The sequence below is a fragment of the Panicum virgatum genome, chromosome 5N (genome assembly GCF_016808335.1).
Source record: "Panicum virgatum strain AP13 chromosome 5N, P.virgatum_v5, whole genome shotgun sequence".
NCBI classification, from domain to species: Eukaryota; Viridiplantae; Streptophyta; class Magnoliopsida; order Poales; family Poaceae; genus Panicum; species Panicum virgatum.
In genome coordinates this window covers 15,154,836-15,172,269 of record NC_053149.1, presented here as the reverse complement: position 1 = coordinate 15,172,269, position 17,434 = coordinate 15,154,836, and the positions used below count along the sequence as shown (strand labels likewise).

Sequence of the window (17,434 nt, the reverse complement as noted above, 5' to 3'; positions counted from 1 at the left end):
AATTATTAGTCTTGCTCAGCCGAGCGTGAATGGGTACTCCAGTTTGGACCAAGTTGCTATCGCTACCGTTTGCTAATTTCAGTCGGTCTGATGAGCATTCTTAATTGGATGAATTATTAATGAAATGAGTAAAGATGTCAGATCATTATGGACACGTGAACTACTCTACTTTGATGTGAGAATACTAGTGTCGAATTTTTGTCCGATTAATTGTTCTGGGCTTCTGGCATAGAATATGTAGTAGTAACAACAATTAAATAAAACTTAAAGATTAATTGAACCTCTCTCTCTCTATATATATATATCTAGCAAAAAAAAAATGTACCCACGCCTAGCCTATTGACGCTCTAACCGCCCACTGCCACAGCACTTACGGCTTGAATGAAACTCGATCTTCCAAGTCTTGATGGTGTCCAAGAAAACACGAAGATACAGGGACACCGTACACCCTCGTGCCCCTCGGCACCTACCCTGGAATTCCCAAGCTCAAAGACCGCGCCTGCAGCGAGCGAGCGAGCGGCAGCTTCCAGATCGAGCAAATGAAAATGCCACTCGATCGAGGTGCCCGGGCCCGGCCGCTCGCTCGTTCCCTGCGCCACACGCACACCGCACGCACGAGCGGTCTCATGATCCGTGCCCTTCCCTGTTTCTGTCGTTGACGACGACCCCTCTCACCGGCGCGGCCGGTTAAGCGGCGAGCGACGGTGCCTCGTCGCCGGCACACGTGCATGGCTGGCCGGTGGCCGCGCCGGCCGGCATCTGGAGCCGGCTGCGGCGATACTACCGAAATTGACCGGCTACCGGCTGGTCCTTCTCACCGTTAATTTTGACGACCTCCTCTCTAGCTAATAAAACCTCGGTCCGACTGACAGAGTACTCGTATTGGTTGCAGCGCTGCACAGCGCACGCCCTGCCTGCTTAAACTAATCTCTAGTTAGACGGGAGTCTGAGTGCCCTCGGAAATGCAATCGTTGGTGTTTAGCGAGGGCAGGTAGGTTGCCGAGATACTCAAATGGTTTGGGTACGGGGTGTTTAGGCGCCAACTGCTTGTTTAGTACGTACTGGGAATTAGCTAGCATTAGGCAAACAAATCAGGCAGCAAGCTAGCTAGTATATATGGGAATTAGTGGGCACTCCTACTAGCTTTGCTTAAGAACGGGAACGGCTCTAGTTTCAGTGCTCCTGGACCACGCCGAGCAGAGATGCAGATAGATCCTATGTCCGCCCTGCCCTATGTTAACTCATATTATTATTATATATATTTATTATTATTATATATATTTATTATTATTATATATACTAATGTTCGTCTGCACATTCTTCCGTTAGAGGCTAAACGGACTACTAGTGAACTGATCAGTCTGGTCGCTTGGACTCTTCCCCAGTTCCTCTGGCAAAGGCCTTGTTCGCTTGCGTTGCTTGGCACTGGCCACTGGGAGTGGGGACTAGCAGACTAGCAGTGTAGCACTGTCGCTCAATCTGATCTACTGTCCAGCGCGCCGACACAGATGCTAGTTAAGATGGCTGCTTACCAGTTTGGTCAAAGTACAAAGGAATTGTCCACCTCTTCTTATCAGTTTAAACTTTTAGGCTGAATTAGTAGGTACACGCAACTTAATATGGTGTCAGGGTTAGAGATCTCGAGTTCGAATTTTATCAGATGTGATAGAATAGAGTGTTGAAGTATATAAGTGAATTGTCCACCTCGTCAACTTAAGATTTTTCATCATCTATAACCGGATCAGCTTAACGACCTCCCTTAAGCACTTGTTGATGTTGTTTTGTCCTCCTCGTGCTTAAAATAAACACCTGGAGCGGCTGGCCATGGTGCGGCACACGCACACAAACTCCAGACCTTGGAACTTAGCGTCGAGCACCACCAAAAGCAGGAAAAAGGCACCGCCGTAGGTGCCACTCTCTCCCGGAACCGGCATCGCGTCCTGACTCCGATCGTGAGGCACAAAAGGCCGCCGCCGCGTGCTCTACCAATTGCCACGAGCACGGTAATGCCGGAGACGTGTGCACTGATTATACTAGATTACTAGCTAGTAGTATTGAAATGCTACCACTGCGGTCTTTTTGACTGGATCTGAGACTCCGCGCGGCCACAAAGAAACTGAACGAAAAGGCGCTGCTAGCTCGAGCATGCATGTTGCCTAACTCGATCCTGTCTGCGGTTAAGCAAGGACAGCCGTGTCCATCCATCCAACGCGACGCGAGTCACGTTCCAAAACACGGAGCTGCGCTTTCAGTGACGTGTCCTGTGACTGAGCTTATACATTAAGCTTCAAGGGAAGAAGACGACTAAAGCATGTGGCCTACTATATATGTAAGCTAATAAAGGGCACCTGGCTGTGTTGGAAATTTGACGTTGATCTGACCTTTGTTGAAAGGTTCGGTACACTCGTATGTCATCGTCGTACTGCTGCTGCCCGATCGAGAGACTTTGAGGACGGATGATGGGGATTGGACTGCGATCTTTTTGAACGAAGCATCGTTTTCGTTGTAGGAAAATGTTTGGAGTGAAAGATATGTTCCACTACCACGACACACAATGTACAATTCAGACACTAAAAAAATTGGGATGATAGTTCAGTAGTGGAAGCATGATTAACCACACGTTTATGGTAGAACCATGGAGCTAATTAATTTTAGCTCTAGCTGACCTAAACATATGTAACTAATTCCCAATCATTAACACTCTCTGCTAGCCATGGCGGCCAACTGACAGCAATCCAGCTAGCTACTTTAATCGAGCTAATTCCAACTAATCATCAATCGCCTCTACTAATCTCACTAGATGCGGCCTAACAGATGTCGCATAACCCTAACGGATTTTTTTCCCTGACTGGAGAACAAGAAAGTCAACTGATTCAATAGTATTCTATGAGAGAGAATAAGCAGGAACAAGCCGAAATAAGTCGGAAATAGACAAGCCGAAATAAGCCTAAAAACAAGCTGAAATAAGTAATTAACATGGAGTAGTTTTTTTATGAAGACAAAAAGATAGTTGATTACTCCAACTAATCAGTTGGGCCTGGTGGTCGGTGCTGCGGGGCGGCCCGGACCCGTCCTGTCGAGGTAGATTGGGCCACGTGCTGGGAGGGGGTGAAGGCGGCCGCGGGATGTTGTTGCGAATCCACCCCCGCGGGAGCGCAACCTGCGGCGGGTGGGCCCTCCCTGTCAGGTAGCTGTGCAGCTGATGAACTGCCCGTTTAGTGGAGTACTCCGTAGTAAACTAACGGGCCTGTGTGAGATTCGATTAGACTAATGACCTACGTGCCCCCAGCTGCAGCGTTGGAGGGGAGGGCCTGATACGCCAAGAGTCGTGTTCACACTCTGCTCCTAGTTAACAAGACACGCCACGCCTCATCCAGCCGCTTTCGGCGCGAACCCAACAATCAGCAAGGCGGCCGCCGTGTCCCGATCCCTGTCGCCGAATGGCCTAATGAAAGCACGCGCCCGAGCCAAACGGAAAATGCAAGGAAGGTAGTCGTAAGCGTCGTAAGAAGACTGTAAATCAGCAGCGCAAGCGTGGTTTATCATGACAATAATCATAATTACTCTGGCTCTTTGGTGCGTGCTAACTCAGTTAATCGGTTTTGTGTCACGTGGGACTGTGGGAGCACAGCAAACACGCACCGGGCGGGAGACGTAATTAAGGTTTGGGCTGAATCTCTTTAGCTACGAACATTGGTAGCTGGGTGAATGAAGCAGCAAAACAGGGGCTTTCTATCTACCTTGTGGAAGATAGATAAGTCATTCATCTTTAAATCTCATTTTGACCCAATTATTATATGAAAACGTCTACAAGCATATTCAATATTTTGATATGATTAATTCAATATTTTTATTAAATAGGTTCAATATTTGACGATCAAAATGTTGAAATTGGAAGCACAAATTGTTGAATTCGAAATGTTGAAAGGTGAAAAGACATCTTCTTCTCCAGCGCGGGGGTGGCAAACTGGCAACGCGAGGTGCGGGTGACTACACGGCGGTGGAGCAGCGGCAGGGCGGGTGGGGGCAGCGTGGAGCAGGTAGCAGCAGTGGAGAAAGGAAAGATTTGGGGATAGAGGAAGCTAGAATTTTGGGTGGATCCAAAGTCTGTGGTTGTTTGTATGAATTTTAAATATCGGAAGATGTTGAAACTAAGATCTACCAAAACATAGAAATTCCGACAAAAACAACCGAAACAAATGAGCCCAGTTGGGCTGGGCACCACCAGCGAAGGAGCAAAGCCCAAACCCACAAGACCGACGCGAACCGGCGAAAGCAGCGGAGAGCGCAACGGGCCCCACCCCCGCACGCCGGGGAACGTGACGGCCCATCGCTGCCGTCCGTACCCGCAGCAGCGTCGCATCGAGCCGTCCACGCGTCCACGGCCACACGTGCGGCCTCGGGCCCCGCGCCCCAGCCTGCCCGCCGAGTGGCTCCCCGACAAACAAGATCGCTCACGAGTCACGGCCGTTAAGTCGCCGGCAGGCGGGAGAGGGGCCAGGCCTCCAGAGAGAGAAAGAGAGTGACGCCGTCCGTTTGGTTTGGGAGGTGGTGGGCCCCGTAAAGCTGGCGGCCCATCGTGGGCCGTGCCAGTGGTGACCGCACGTGCTGGCGCGCCGGGGAAAAAGCTGGCGCCGGCGCCGAGCGTGTGCGTGTGCGGAGGGGTGGTGTCAGGTGGTGGTCCCGTCTGGCCCGGGGCTCTGCAGCTTGTCGCCTTGCGCCGGGCCGTTACAGTGGTGACTGGCGAGGGCGTGAGGCCCCAGCGCTCACATGAACAGCGTGTCCACTGACCGTAGAGGTGTAGGAGTAGAGTAGTCGTGTAGAGCACCATACGCAGAGAAACAGAAACTTGAAAACCAAAATTGCTTACTACTTTGATGCATGCACAGAGATTTTTCTACTTAAAAAAGCATTTTCTTTTTCTTAAAAAAGAAAGTTTTTTTGAATAGCGCATGTTGATGGCAATACTGGAGCAACGGATAAAGAGAAGCGATGTACAGCACCGTAGCAAATCAGAAAAGAAAAAGTGGAGAAAAGAAGAGACGGGAGCTTGAAAGTTGAAACTGAAGCAGGCGGGTATGGGGGGGAGTGGGGGAACAGAGGCCAAAGAAGAGGAGATGGAAAGGCGAACAGAAGCGAACAGTTGAGGGGAAAGGAGGGAACAACTTGCTTTGCTGTCTCCCTGACACCTGCAATAATTCATAGAGAGAGACCATTCATCAGTTGCTGGACTTGGAGAATGGAGAGAGAGAGAGAGAACAGTGTTCTCCTGGGCTCTTGGCAGCTTTGCTAATGCTAGCCCTCTGGACTCTAGCTAGGTGTGTCAAAAAATCTTTAACCAGAGTACCCTGCACTAAACTCTCTCTCAGGCCTTATTTAGATCACTTTGCATTTTGAATTTTTGGAATTTTAGAAGTGAATCTTCAATATTTTAAATATTAAATGTAAACTAATCACAAAACTAATTATAGATTTCGTCTGCAACTACGAGACGAATCTAATGAGCCTAATTAATCAATCATCAGAGTATGTTTACTGTAGCAATTAAGTATGTCTAATCACGTCCTAATTAGGCTCATTAGATTCGTCTTGACATTTACAGTCTATTTTTGTAATGTGATTTATTTTTCGATTATATTTAATATATCATTCAAGCGATTTATAAAAATTTTACATTTTGATTTTATGGACAGGCGCCTCACTCTCTCTAGCCCTCTCCCCGAATCTCTCTGACTCTCCCCTCTCTCTCACTAGGCTTCATGTACTGTATGTGACATAAATTGTTCCTTGTGCAATTGCGCTTCCTTTTGCCAATGCCGCTATGGGGCTACCGCTGCCACTTTACTCCCCTCTGCTTTTTTACCCCTTGGTGGGATTCATGGATGGGTGGCAGGGTGAGTGATCCAATCCAATCTCCCCGGATGGGGATTGGTTAGGCCGCCCCTTTTCCGGGGGCCAAAGTTACCTGTTGCTACATATGGCAATCCTTGCTCATGAGTTTTGGCTTGTTTTTGAGCCAGCCTGCATGCCTTGTTGTTAGTGCTGCAAGTCGTTCTCCTTGTCCTTTTCCTCTTCGTGTTTACTCTAGTTTACTGCATTTCAAGGAAAAAAAGAAGTTTTGAGTGCTATTATTATTTATGTTGTTGTTTGAAACGAACTACTAGTATGCCAACTTCTATTTTGTTGACCCTAATAAAATTTCCCTTTTCAAAAAAAAAATTTGTTGACCCAAAATCCAATTTACATCGCATCCAATACATTGTTAAATATATTGATACAAAATATGAGATTGTTACGAATGTTTTAGAAAAGTTATATATTAGCAATAAATGTATTATTGTTTAAAAACTTGTCCCAAGAAATAAACCTCGAAATCCAAAACGACCGAGGTACATTACCTTCCCTGATGCAGGCCCGGCCCTGAGGGGGGCGAGCGGGGCGGCCGCCCTGGCCCCCGAAATCAAGGGGCCCCACCACAGGTACGAATGCAGGGGACATGGGTAGGTGTATGGTAGATGTATACACTCTGCATATAGATCCTAGCGACAAAACGATTGGCGTCTGCACCACGCTCGTGTGTCTCCTCATCTCTGTGATGCCTTCTGTCCGTCTCCTTGATTCTTGCCTCTAATTTTGCGGCTCGATTGGCGTGACAAAGACAACAACTCGGTGGTTCTGGCTCCTCACGACGGCGGCAGCAACTGATCCTGATTCGTGGACTCGCCCTCGGCGCTCTTGTATCCGCGGCACGCCGGCGTTCTGATCGCTTGTTCGGCATCCGCCCATGCCTCCGACCCTCCGGCCTCTGTCAGTCCTCTGCACACACCGCAGATAGCCATCCATGTCTCTGAATCACCGTTGCCGATTCTAGCAGAGAACCACAAAGGCCACACGCAAGCAAGCGAGGCAAGATCCAGATGGAAGCGAGGAGGTAGGAATTTTCAGTTTTACCTGATCCTCACCGACTCAAGGAACTAGATTAATTGATATTTTATTTTTTATTTGTGCACGGAGATCTGCACGTGCATTGCAATGTGCTACCTCCATCCTAAATTACAATTCATTTTACATTTTTTAGATACATATATTTTGCTATGTACCTAGATGTACACTATACTAGATACATAGTACAAATTATGTATCTAATCAAGCCAAAACAAATTGTAATTTGGGATGGATGGAATCGATCAATTGCACAAAGACGAGGGATAAGTTGTTTTAGGATTTTAGAGTTGGTTCTACACAGTAAAAATTTATATTGATGTGGTACTTTTGTAGCTTTGCACTAGCTAGTTTTCAGTTACCAACTCTTTTCTTTAAAAAAAAAGGTCAGCATAGTCATGTGACAACTTTATGAGTGAAGAAAAAAGGTACAAAAAGATATTACATTATCAGCGACTTTGCATCTCAAAATGCTAGAGAAACATCCGATTTTAATGCACTTTGATGTTCAATGGTATTATTATTACTATTACTAGAAGGGCCCCGAGTTTTAGTTTCGCCCCGGCCCTAAAATACTCAGGACCGGCCCTGCAGTTTTGTTCCACATTAACCCTAGCTGGCTAGTTCTACTACCTCCATCCATAAAAGAATCCAATTATGGGATCCACGGCGGTTAAATTAGTTCAAGTTTGATTAAATTTATATTAAATTGTATTAGTGCTTACAACTTCAAATAAATTTATTATAAAAATAATATTCGCCTCTCCAAAAAGTTCAGCAGGAAATGAATACTTGCGCATGCAGAATCTTTTTCGATAGGATCATGACAAGGATCAATGTTCATTGTAGGCATTGAAGCCTTGCGCACTTTACAGGGAGCTAGCCTCGCACCTCTAGTGGCATGTTCTTGTAGCAGCATAGATGGAAATGACAGGTGGGAGAAAAATCACTGTGCCAACAGTTCACTGCAGGCCGGTTTGAGTGGTTGAACGAAGCTGCAAGAGCCGGGAGGCCGGCCTACTACCCCTAGCTTCCCGTCCACGATTGCCTTGGATCACTGCCGCCGATACGCATTGAACCTCGCAGAGTGACACGTCGTCCACGTCACCGTTACATCTCACCCAGGAGGCCATGACTCATGATCCAAACGGAGATGATGAGATGGTGAGCATTGAACGGACGGCGACGATCGAGTTTTTCATACGCGGATGTACCTGCAGGCTGCAGCAACCTTCCCCAACGAGTAGTTTTTTAAGCAAGTTACCTTGATGCCGATGGAAAGTCGGATGGGATTAGTAGGGCGGCGCCGAGAGATGGACGAACGGGAGGCAGGGGGAACAATGGCCACGATCCGGGCAGACATTTTTGACCCGGGAAAGGCCAAGGTGCCGGTTTAAATTAAATTTAATTTAATACTAGGCTTTTTCAGTGCGGAAAAGCCTCCGTGGATCGATTAACAGCGCCGGGATCTTTGAGCGCCTCGCCGCACCGCACACGTCCAAATCCCCACCATTAATTATATATAGATATATATAAAAAAAGATCTACTTTGATTTTTTTTTGAAATAATGCGCTTTGAAACAGTTCAGCAAAAAATGGTTGATTCGAACTGTTTTCAGGCAGGGCTCTCAACTCTCATCATGGTGAGGTATGTTTGCATATATGCATCGAACTTTTTTTTTATCTGGCCGGTTAAGTAACTGTCACCTCTTCAGGAGGCGTTGGCAGCTGGCCGGTGCGTGCAGGAACTCGTTGATGTCATTTAGTTGACCGTCGTTTTCAGCAACAACAAGAAACGAGTTGCTGCGAGACCGGGCTGCAGTGCAAGGGTCCAGACGGGAGACGAGCCAAGCAAACAAACAAACGAGTGGCGAGATCTACTAGAATCGACCCGCTTTTGCCATTGGAGCGTGTACGCACAGTAAGTACTGCTACAAAGGGGGAGCAGGGTTGAATGAATGAAGATCTCTGCGGTTGAGCTCAACAGGTGTGATGAAGGCCAGGCAGGGGGCAGAGGAGGAGGCTGCAGGGTTCTTCTGGTCTTCAGTCTTCTTTCTTTTACCCTCCTTTTTTCAATAGTTGGGTCTGAAAACTGATGAGGCCAGGCCCGTACGTACTCATCATGTCTTTACAGCGGCAGCATTTGGTTCGTCCCTTGGTCTTTGCTACCGCTGCTGCTGCACTGCACATGTTCTTAGTCACAACTATGGTACTGGCCTTTTAGGCCTCTCCCTCCTGCTGCGAGCGGCGAGCTCCTCTCCCTCCTTTTAGGCCTCTCTTTTTTTCTGTCAGGGATTAGTTGGTGCGTTCATGTGGAAATGGGGAGAAAAACGAATGCTAGCACGTCTGCTCCCTTGTTTGCTCTTGCCATAGTGTAGCCAGACCACTCCCGTAATCACGCTCGTCCGTTCCGTGCAATCCCATGGCCATGGCAATTGCGCCCGTCCCCCCTGCACTCCGTCGCCACGACCGCTAGCCTCGCTACGGTGTCACGCGGAACATGCCCGGCCGCGTCCCGATCCGCGGCTGCCACCACTACGGCGCCTCTCGCCCACGCCAACGGGCTCGGCTGCTCCCCGGCAGGATGCGGCGCGACACGGCACGGCACGGCACGGCACGAACGAACTCGGCCTGGGAAACGGATGCCCAGCCAACCCCTCGATCGCCTTGCCGGCCACGGTCGCGCGCCTGCCCTGCCAAGACAGAATCGGCGACCGACCGGCGGGAAGACAGTCGCCGGCCGCGGCATGCATGCATGGCAGTGGGGGTCGAGAAAAGAAAAGGCGAGGTGGGGCAACCCTACCCGGCTGTTAACAACAAGACAAAGCTACTCGTTTCCGGAGCCGATCGAGCAAAACCGCAAAAGCAACCGTGATTTTGACCGCAGGGGACGACGGGACGAGCGAGATCGGGCGCTAATGACCGGTGCCCCGCTTTGGCAATGGTAACAAGTTCGCGTCGCGCCGGAATGCCCTCGCCCTCTGCCCTTCCTTCTTCTGGCCTTTGACCGTTCCCGCGCCTGCAGCGCGCGACCAGGCACATGCCCCACCCTCCCCTCGTTCCACACTTTCGCAGCACGAGAAACGTTCCACGCCCTCGTACCAAGACCAAACTGCCCCGTTCCGTTACAAGCTGTCAAGCTGCGAGCAACAAATATCTCTTGACATCATCCAATTCATTTTTTCCCATCCCCTCCAAACAATGGTGGCGTAGCTAAGGGTGGTAATGGGTCATAGTTCTAATGTTCTCTTTACAATTCTATTTGAATTTTATTTTTTTAGTTTAAAATTGTATAAAATTAGAGTCCAATCTTTTTATAATCTGATTCTTAGATTATCTAGACAAAAAATTAAGACCTTTAGCACCACCGTTCTCTTCCTAAAAAAACCTGCAGCTTCCAGTTCCGTATTGTGATTTCCAGCTAACCGGGCAAGGATCGGTGCATCCATGATCTACCGGGAATGAAGAAGGGGTTGCCCTTGCCCAACGGGTGTGTGTGTGATCAGGGCAAAAGCCGTGCACGTTTCATTTCCTCGCGTTTTCACCCTGCCCCTGCCAGTCCTTTCGCCGACGTCACGTCACGCAGAAAATATGCCTCTGATTTTTTTTTTCTTCTTTTACCCCCTCTCCCTGTACATTCCGTTCCATCACTTTTCCGCACCCGAAACGGCTCTCAACGGCGTGAAAAGGAGTAGTGTGTGGCAAGATACACTTTCTTTTTCTTTTCTTTTGTCGTTTTACTGTAAGTATCTTCCTTTCTATTTTGTGTTTTCACCGGTTGCGGTTCTCGGGTGGGCATGGTGAAACAAGGTTGGTTTCTAAAATCTTGTAGATCGAGCGGCTAGTTTTACCTGCCTACATGTATAGTTAGGTGGAAACTATAGGTAATACATTGTAGAAAATCTAGTAGTGTTAACTAAGGTCCAATAAAACCAGCCGGTGCGGTGTCAACATAGACTTCATGGCGCCATATACGATTAACCAAGAGAAGTTTCTGAACTCTATTGTAGCCTAGAACTCTATGTTCATTTCTCAAATTAAAAGACTTGTAGGCTATGTTACTTTACTGGGAAGTCATGAGATATTATTGACCTTGCTTTGTAACAAATGTTTATCTGTTTCTTCGCAACAAATGGCCAAGTGAAGTACTATGCATAATAAATTAATTACTACTTGACGATAGTACCTACCATTACTGACTGTGTATTTTCTGGTATTATCTTGAATTACTATTTGAGGTACCAGCCAATGCTTTATTTACTACTGTTCCTGAATAGCCTCTTTTTTATTAGGGTGAACTTTAGCTGCTGCACTGACTACTAGCATCACACATATATCTTTTTTTTGGGTCAGAAGTGTCATTTTAATTTTTGAACATAAACTTACTCAATAGAATAATCTTATGGGGGAAGAAGCTTGCCTTTTTAATATTATAACTTTCAAATAAAAAAGATCATATCCTATAAGGTGTTGTTGCTATGATAGCACGTATTTATTTTATTTTTTATGTTAGGGCAGATGCATATGCTATTTGCATTGTGAAGTACTATATCATTTGGAGATTGACAGATTAACAAACTGAACAAAGAACAAAATTTGAGTAAGCTTACTATAGACTACAGCGACTTCATGTAGTATAAAACAAAAGTTAACTTGTATTGCAACGCTTATGCATCATGTTGATTTTTTATGAACGAAACTACAATTTTGGACTTGGCGATATACAGAGGCAACCATTATTATAAGCTTTGTAACTGCTCACCATTTTGGGTAGTCCATTATTATTCCGTTACTATGCGAAATTGCGGATAGGGGTGCGTTACGACTATTCATCATGAGTAGTCTCATTCAATCATGGATGATTTCAAACCGCATTAACTACGTACAATACATATATGCCATCCCAATTCATTAGAATAAAGCAATGTTAGGTGATCGCTTGTTTTGGTGCTATACTACTACTGTTAACGTTTCGTGCTCCCGTGTATACCGGGGCGAACCGTCGTAACGTTAGCGTGCTAGTACCATTTCAGTTGAAAGGCAATGCTTAATGAACATTCATGATTCACCTTGTTTAGAGAACGAGTTGGAATCGTATTGACCGGCGGATCATCTGGTTCGAGGGGCACATTACCAGCGGATCATCTGGTTTGAGGGGGCATGTTACGCCTGCATTGCATCTTCCATGTTCCATCTCAATTCTCTCAAGTCCTTCCCAGACGACCCGCGGACCCATTACCTCTATTTTTCCCCCTGTCAAGCGGGTTCTCAATCCTACAAATTTGCAAATCATTCAATTCAACCACTGCTGGCTTAATTCTTCTTTTATGAAAAGAACAACCGAAATCGTCTAAGATTCTCTTGCTTGGAGTCATTAACCCAAAAAAAAAAGATCATGGATGTTTTTCCACACACAACTCATGCCGCCCGTCCTTGGATACTACCGGCGCCATCATTTTTATGTCATGCACGGTGCTAATAATGACAAGGGAGTGGTGGATGATCGATGTGGTTGGAAGGAGGATGGGAATGGGAGGAAAATCGTGGGGTTTTGGGTGGGTGCGCATAGAGCGAGGCGAGCGAGGGCTTGTCAGGGCCGGGAGGGACAGCGCTCCAGCCCCCGGTAGTGGTTGGGGTTGGACTCCCCAAGCCCACACGAGCGGCCTCTGGAGATGTACCCACAAAAACCAATCGCCAAATTCTCTCTCTAGGACGACACAAGAACAGCAACAACAACGCTGCTATACCCTCTCTCTCTCCTCCCTTTTGCCATTCAGTCTCAAAGTAAGGGAAGGGAAGCCTGAAAGCCCAACCAAACCAATCCCATCTCTCTCTCTCTCTCTCTCTCTCTCCAAAGGCAGGCATCCAAAACCCAACCAGGGATGGAGGAGGTTACGCAAGAACTAGAGAGAGAAAGTGTTAAAACAAGCAGGCATTTATTTCCTTCTTGTTTTGTTGGGAGTGTGTGATCAAGCCCAGCCAGAGAGCCCCCTCCTCCTTCCTATATTAGCCTCCCTTCCTTTGCAGCAGCAACAAAGCTGTCCCTTTCCTTCTGCCTCCGGTCTCCGCCTCCGCTCTCCATCTCTCCGGGAAAAGCCTTGGCCGCCCCCGCATGGCTCACGAGATGGCCACCTTCTTCGGCGGGGCGCCGCCGGCGACGGCGGCGGCGGCGGCTCTGGCTCCGTTCCGCGAGGACCAGCGGCACCAGGACGCCGGCGAGGAGGTGTACCACGTCGACGACGTGGAGGACGGCGGCGCCGGCCATGGACACGGCGGCGGCGGCGGGCAGGGGAAGCTCTGCGCTAGGGGCCACTGGCGCCCCGCCGAGGACGCCAAGCTCAAGGAGCTCGTCGCGCAGTACGGCCCCCAGAACTGGAACCTCATCGCCGAGAAGCTCGATGGCCGATCAGGTAAGCTTTGCAATGTGGTGGTGGATTCGAACGTGCATTTTCCGTTGCGAGGACAGAAAAAAAATTGCCAATCCTTTCTTCGTGTTCATGAACTATGCGTGCTCTGACGGAATGATGAAGCAGGGAAGAGCTGCCGGCTGCGGTGGTTCAACCAGCTGGACCCGCGGATCAACCGGCGGGCCTTCTCCGAGGAGGAGGAGGAGCGCCTCCTGGCGGCGCACCGCGCCTACGGCAACAGGTGGGCCCTCATCGCCCGCCTCTTCCCGGGGCGCACCGACAACGCCGTCAAGAACCACTGGCACGTCCTCATGGCGCGCCGGCAGCGCGAGCAGTCCGGCGCGCTCCGCCGCCGCAAGGCGTCCTCGTCGTCCTCGTCCTCGCCGGGCCCCGCGCCGCCGCAGCACTACGCGCCCGTCGTCGTCCTGCACCACCACCACTACGCCGGCCCCAATCCGCTGCCGTTCCGCGCCGGCGCGCACGGCGTCGCCGCGGAGGCGGTGCCCGCGCCGGCGGCGGACACCCGCGCGTACAGCGGCGCCGAGTCCGAGGAGTCGGCGTCCACCTGCACCACCGACCTCTCCCTCGGCTCCGCCGGCGCCGCCGTCCCCTGCTTCCACCAGAGCACGTACAGCGGTAAGAGCCCTCCACGTCGTCGCTGCATGCTTCTGCCTGACGGTGTTCGCGCGCGTCGTGCCGAGGCTGACGTGCGTTCGTCCGCAGGCTTCGATGCGGCCCCGCGCGCCGCCGCGTTCGCGCCGAGCGCGCGCTCCGCCTTCTCCGCGCCGTCGGCGGCGCGCCGCCGGGAGGCTCCTCCCTCCGACGACAAGGTGGCGCTGCCGTTCTTCGACTTCCTGGGCGTGGGCGCGACATGATCGGTGCCCCCCGACGGACGGCGGGTGTACAGGAGGCGGTCGAAGACGAGAGCCCCGGTGACGAGGACAACCCGTGCTTAGCTTAGCTTAGGTTAAGAAGTTAATCATCATCAAGAACGAGGCTAGGGGAGAAGAATGGTGATCGATTCGTGTCGTCTGGTTGTGGCGGTGGACATTGCTGACTCGCACACGTCAGTTTTGCTTCTGCTGCTGCTGATGACGATGACTCTGCTTGGGAAACGAGTTGCAACCAACAAGCAGGTGAGATGAGATTAGATGAGATTGTCCAATGTTCATGCCCCGGTTGTGAATGGTTGGATGCAAAAGGAACCGCTTGTAAGTCGTAACACAAACCGCAAGGGAAAGGCAGATCAGATACTCTGCCGCCTCTCTTTTACCCTGTCTCCCTCTCTTCTTTTCATGCTCTGTTCTGTTAATTTTTTTTCCATTTTCTTTTTCTCCCCTTCTCTAGTTCTCTTCCCTTCGTATGAAGAAAAAGAAGATGATGATGCTGAACAACAAGAACCAATTCCCAACCATGTCCACGTTGCAATCTTGTTGTTGCAGTGCGTTGCATTTCACTGCATTGCATTGCATGATGTACTCCATGTCTCTGTCCATTGCCACTGTGCTTTCAGGCCGAGCGCAAACAAAGGCTCACTCAGTTTACTAAGCAAAACAAGGAGCGGCGGATGGCGCTGCAGCAGAGGCCCCCATCTTGTTGCGCCGATCAACAAGAACAACCGCCCTCTGACACCAACGTTCTCATCTCGGCCTTGTTTAATGCAAAAACTTTTAGATGTAAAATACTGTAGCGCTTTCATTTATATTTGATAATTATTGTCCCATCATAAATTAACTAGGTTCAAAAGATTCATCTTACAAATTACAGATAAATTGTGTAATTAATTATTTTGTTTAGCTATATTTAATACTTCATGCATGTATTGAAAAATTCGATGTGATGGAGAATCTTGTAAAGTTTTAGAATTTTGAAGGAACTAAACAAGGCTCTCATCTGGTGGCAGCAGCTGCTTAGTTTTTCCAAAGATAGCACGGCACGGCACAGTGCAGCAGGGTCATTTTCACCCCCACCGGCGGCCTCTCCTGAAACTTCCCTGCACTCCCCTCCCTTTCTCCCCCCTTCTCCAGTGGCCACGCGAAGAACATCTTGGCCATCTCCCTCCTCCTCCTCCTCCTCCTCTCTCCCCTGATTTTTTGGGTTTCCGTTGCTGGACTGTTGCTCCCCCCATGTCGCGGATTTCCTGCACGCCAACGAAACTGCTGTTGCAACAACGCCCGTTGCTGTCCCAGCCATCCTGGTCACTCGCCTTGCGCAAGCAGCTCATCACGCTGCCGCAGCCTGCTCACCGACCACTGAATGGAAAAGAAAAAAAAAGCAAAGAAATCCGCGGCCGATTCGTTTGGGAACAAACCGTCAGTGATGGCTTCAGTGAGCAGGCTAATAAGTAGATTAGTTTGCAAAAGATCAATCATCAGGGCGCAACTAAAGCATGCTTGTTAACAGATTCGGTGTGTGTTTGCAGTTGTGGTGAGGTTTTGTTTTGACCGGGAGTTGTTGGGGGCGTCCACTGACGTCTGCGTGTGTTCAGTTCAGTCTGGCTGAGGCATCATCAACGAAGTGGTCGTGTTCAGCTAACTAACCACGGGGTTATTATTAACTCGTTTCATTCGTGCTCATCTGGTGAAGTCTTTGTCTACAGCATCTGTATTTTTTTTTTTGCGTCTGGACTAGCAGAACTAACTGCTCTGGCTGAAAAAGATGAACCGGTCTTCATCCAACAACTACGTGAAAGCTGGACGGCGTCAAACTGCAACAAGAATATACAGCATGCATCAGCACCGTTAGTGTTCGGGTATGCTATGCATGACTGATCAAGCTGCACCTAATTCTGTTAGCTGATCAAGTGCGCCTCACTACCAGAGCCTGAAAAGTGTCAACCTGAAGAAAACAATAAGCATGCCTAGAGAAGCATTGCTTGACATGGAAAAGGTATATATGCCATGGGACATGTGCTAGGCCTTTTGATGATTAAGATAGAGTAGAGGGCATCATGCTGGGGGTCTGGCTCATTAGTTTACTTTCAGTTTGTTATGGTTGGGGTTGAGCTGGGTTTCTTTTTGGGGCTAGGAAATTAAGGTAACAATTGATTCATGAATCAGAAACATACATGGCAGAAAATATATCATCTTTTCCCCCCCCAAGAGTAGAGGGTTGATTGATTACCGTAGTTATCTTGAATAACCTCGTAACTACATGTCATCGACGACAATTTTACAAAATATAATAGTGAAAAAATCACATGGATAACGCACAATACCAATGTTAGGTGGGAATTACGCCTGCTAATGGGGTTGAACCCACCCCAAATCCGCCCCTACCCATATTTCAAGAGCCCTAACTACCACCCGCCCCGACCCACCCCGTCGGCCCAATGCCCCAACCCGCCCCAACCCGAAGTCACGATGAAAGATGATATGCGACTTACGTGCCGATCTACTACCATAGCGCCCCAACCCGTCCCAACCCGTCTATGTCGTCAACCCAACCCGCCCCAACCCATTTCATAGTGTCACCCGTTTCTACCCATCCAATAGTACCCGTATTAAAACCCACCCAAAAAACCCATCAAGCCCCGCCCCATTAGCAGGAGTAGTGGGAATCAAAACTCCCAAATTGAAAATTGAGGTGTCACGCCGATTGGGTGATCCGTTGAATGGAAAACAACAGCTTAATTCCATATATAATAATTTGCCAGAATAACCAAGTGCTCTACAAATCAGTCATCAGCAAGACCCCAATTGCATAAGCGGGCTCAAGAAACCCCCACAACCAATTCACAATGAAGTTTCAACAACAATATCGATACCGTTAGTAGGAAGACACATGGCAGTTTGACATGTAACGGTGTCAATGAAGAGGTCAAGGTAGTTGATTTCATTCTCTCCTTACCTAATATAAACTGGCTGCTTCAACAACAAGATAGTTTGACACCCAACTGGCTGCTTCAACAATTCAACTAACGAATATAAACTGAGATGGATGCCCTCGGTCACACGTGGAATATCTCTCCTTACCTAATGTGATCTTATACTTTTGTTCCTTTCTAGAAGAAAAGGCCAGAACAGGTTAAAAGAATGTTACATCAGTGTCAGGGAAAAAACTGGATCCATGCATGCGTCCGTGGA

At 48.7% G+C, this 17,434-nt stretch overlaps 1 protein-coding gene across 1 annotated transcript; it reads left to right on the top strand.

Moving 5' to 3' along the window:
• The first annotated feature begins 12,683 nt into the window (after positions 1–12,683).
• Positions 12,684–14,753, top strand: LOC120673484 (transcription factor CSA-like). The gene is made up of 3 exons (XM_039954330.1): positions 12,684–13,352; positions 13,476–13,985; positions 14,073–14,753. The coding sequence occupies exons 1-3, from the start codon at positions 13,055–13,057 to the stop codon at positions 14,222–14,224; spliced, it is 960 nt and encodes a 319-aa protein (XP_039810264.1). The 5' UTR covers positions 12,684–13,054; the 3' UTR covers positions 14,225–14,753.
• Positions 14,754–17,434: the final 2,681 nt, after the last annotated feature.

Bases quoted from the DNA above. Each gene is read 5' to 3' on its own strand.
- LOC120673484 (XM_039954330.1), top strand. From the start codon at position 13,055: ATGGCTCACGAGATGGCCACCTTCTTCGGCGGGGCGCCGCCGGCGACG. The intron at 13,353-13,475 runs GTAAGCTTTGCA...ATGATGAAGCAG, and splicing joins GAAGCTCGATGGCCGATCAG to GGAAGAGCTGCCGGCTGCGG. The intron at 13,986-14,072 runs GTAAGAGCCCTC...GTTCGTCCGCAG, and splicing joins CCACCAGAGCACGTACAGCG to GCTTCGATGCGGCCCCGCGC.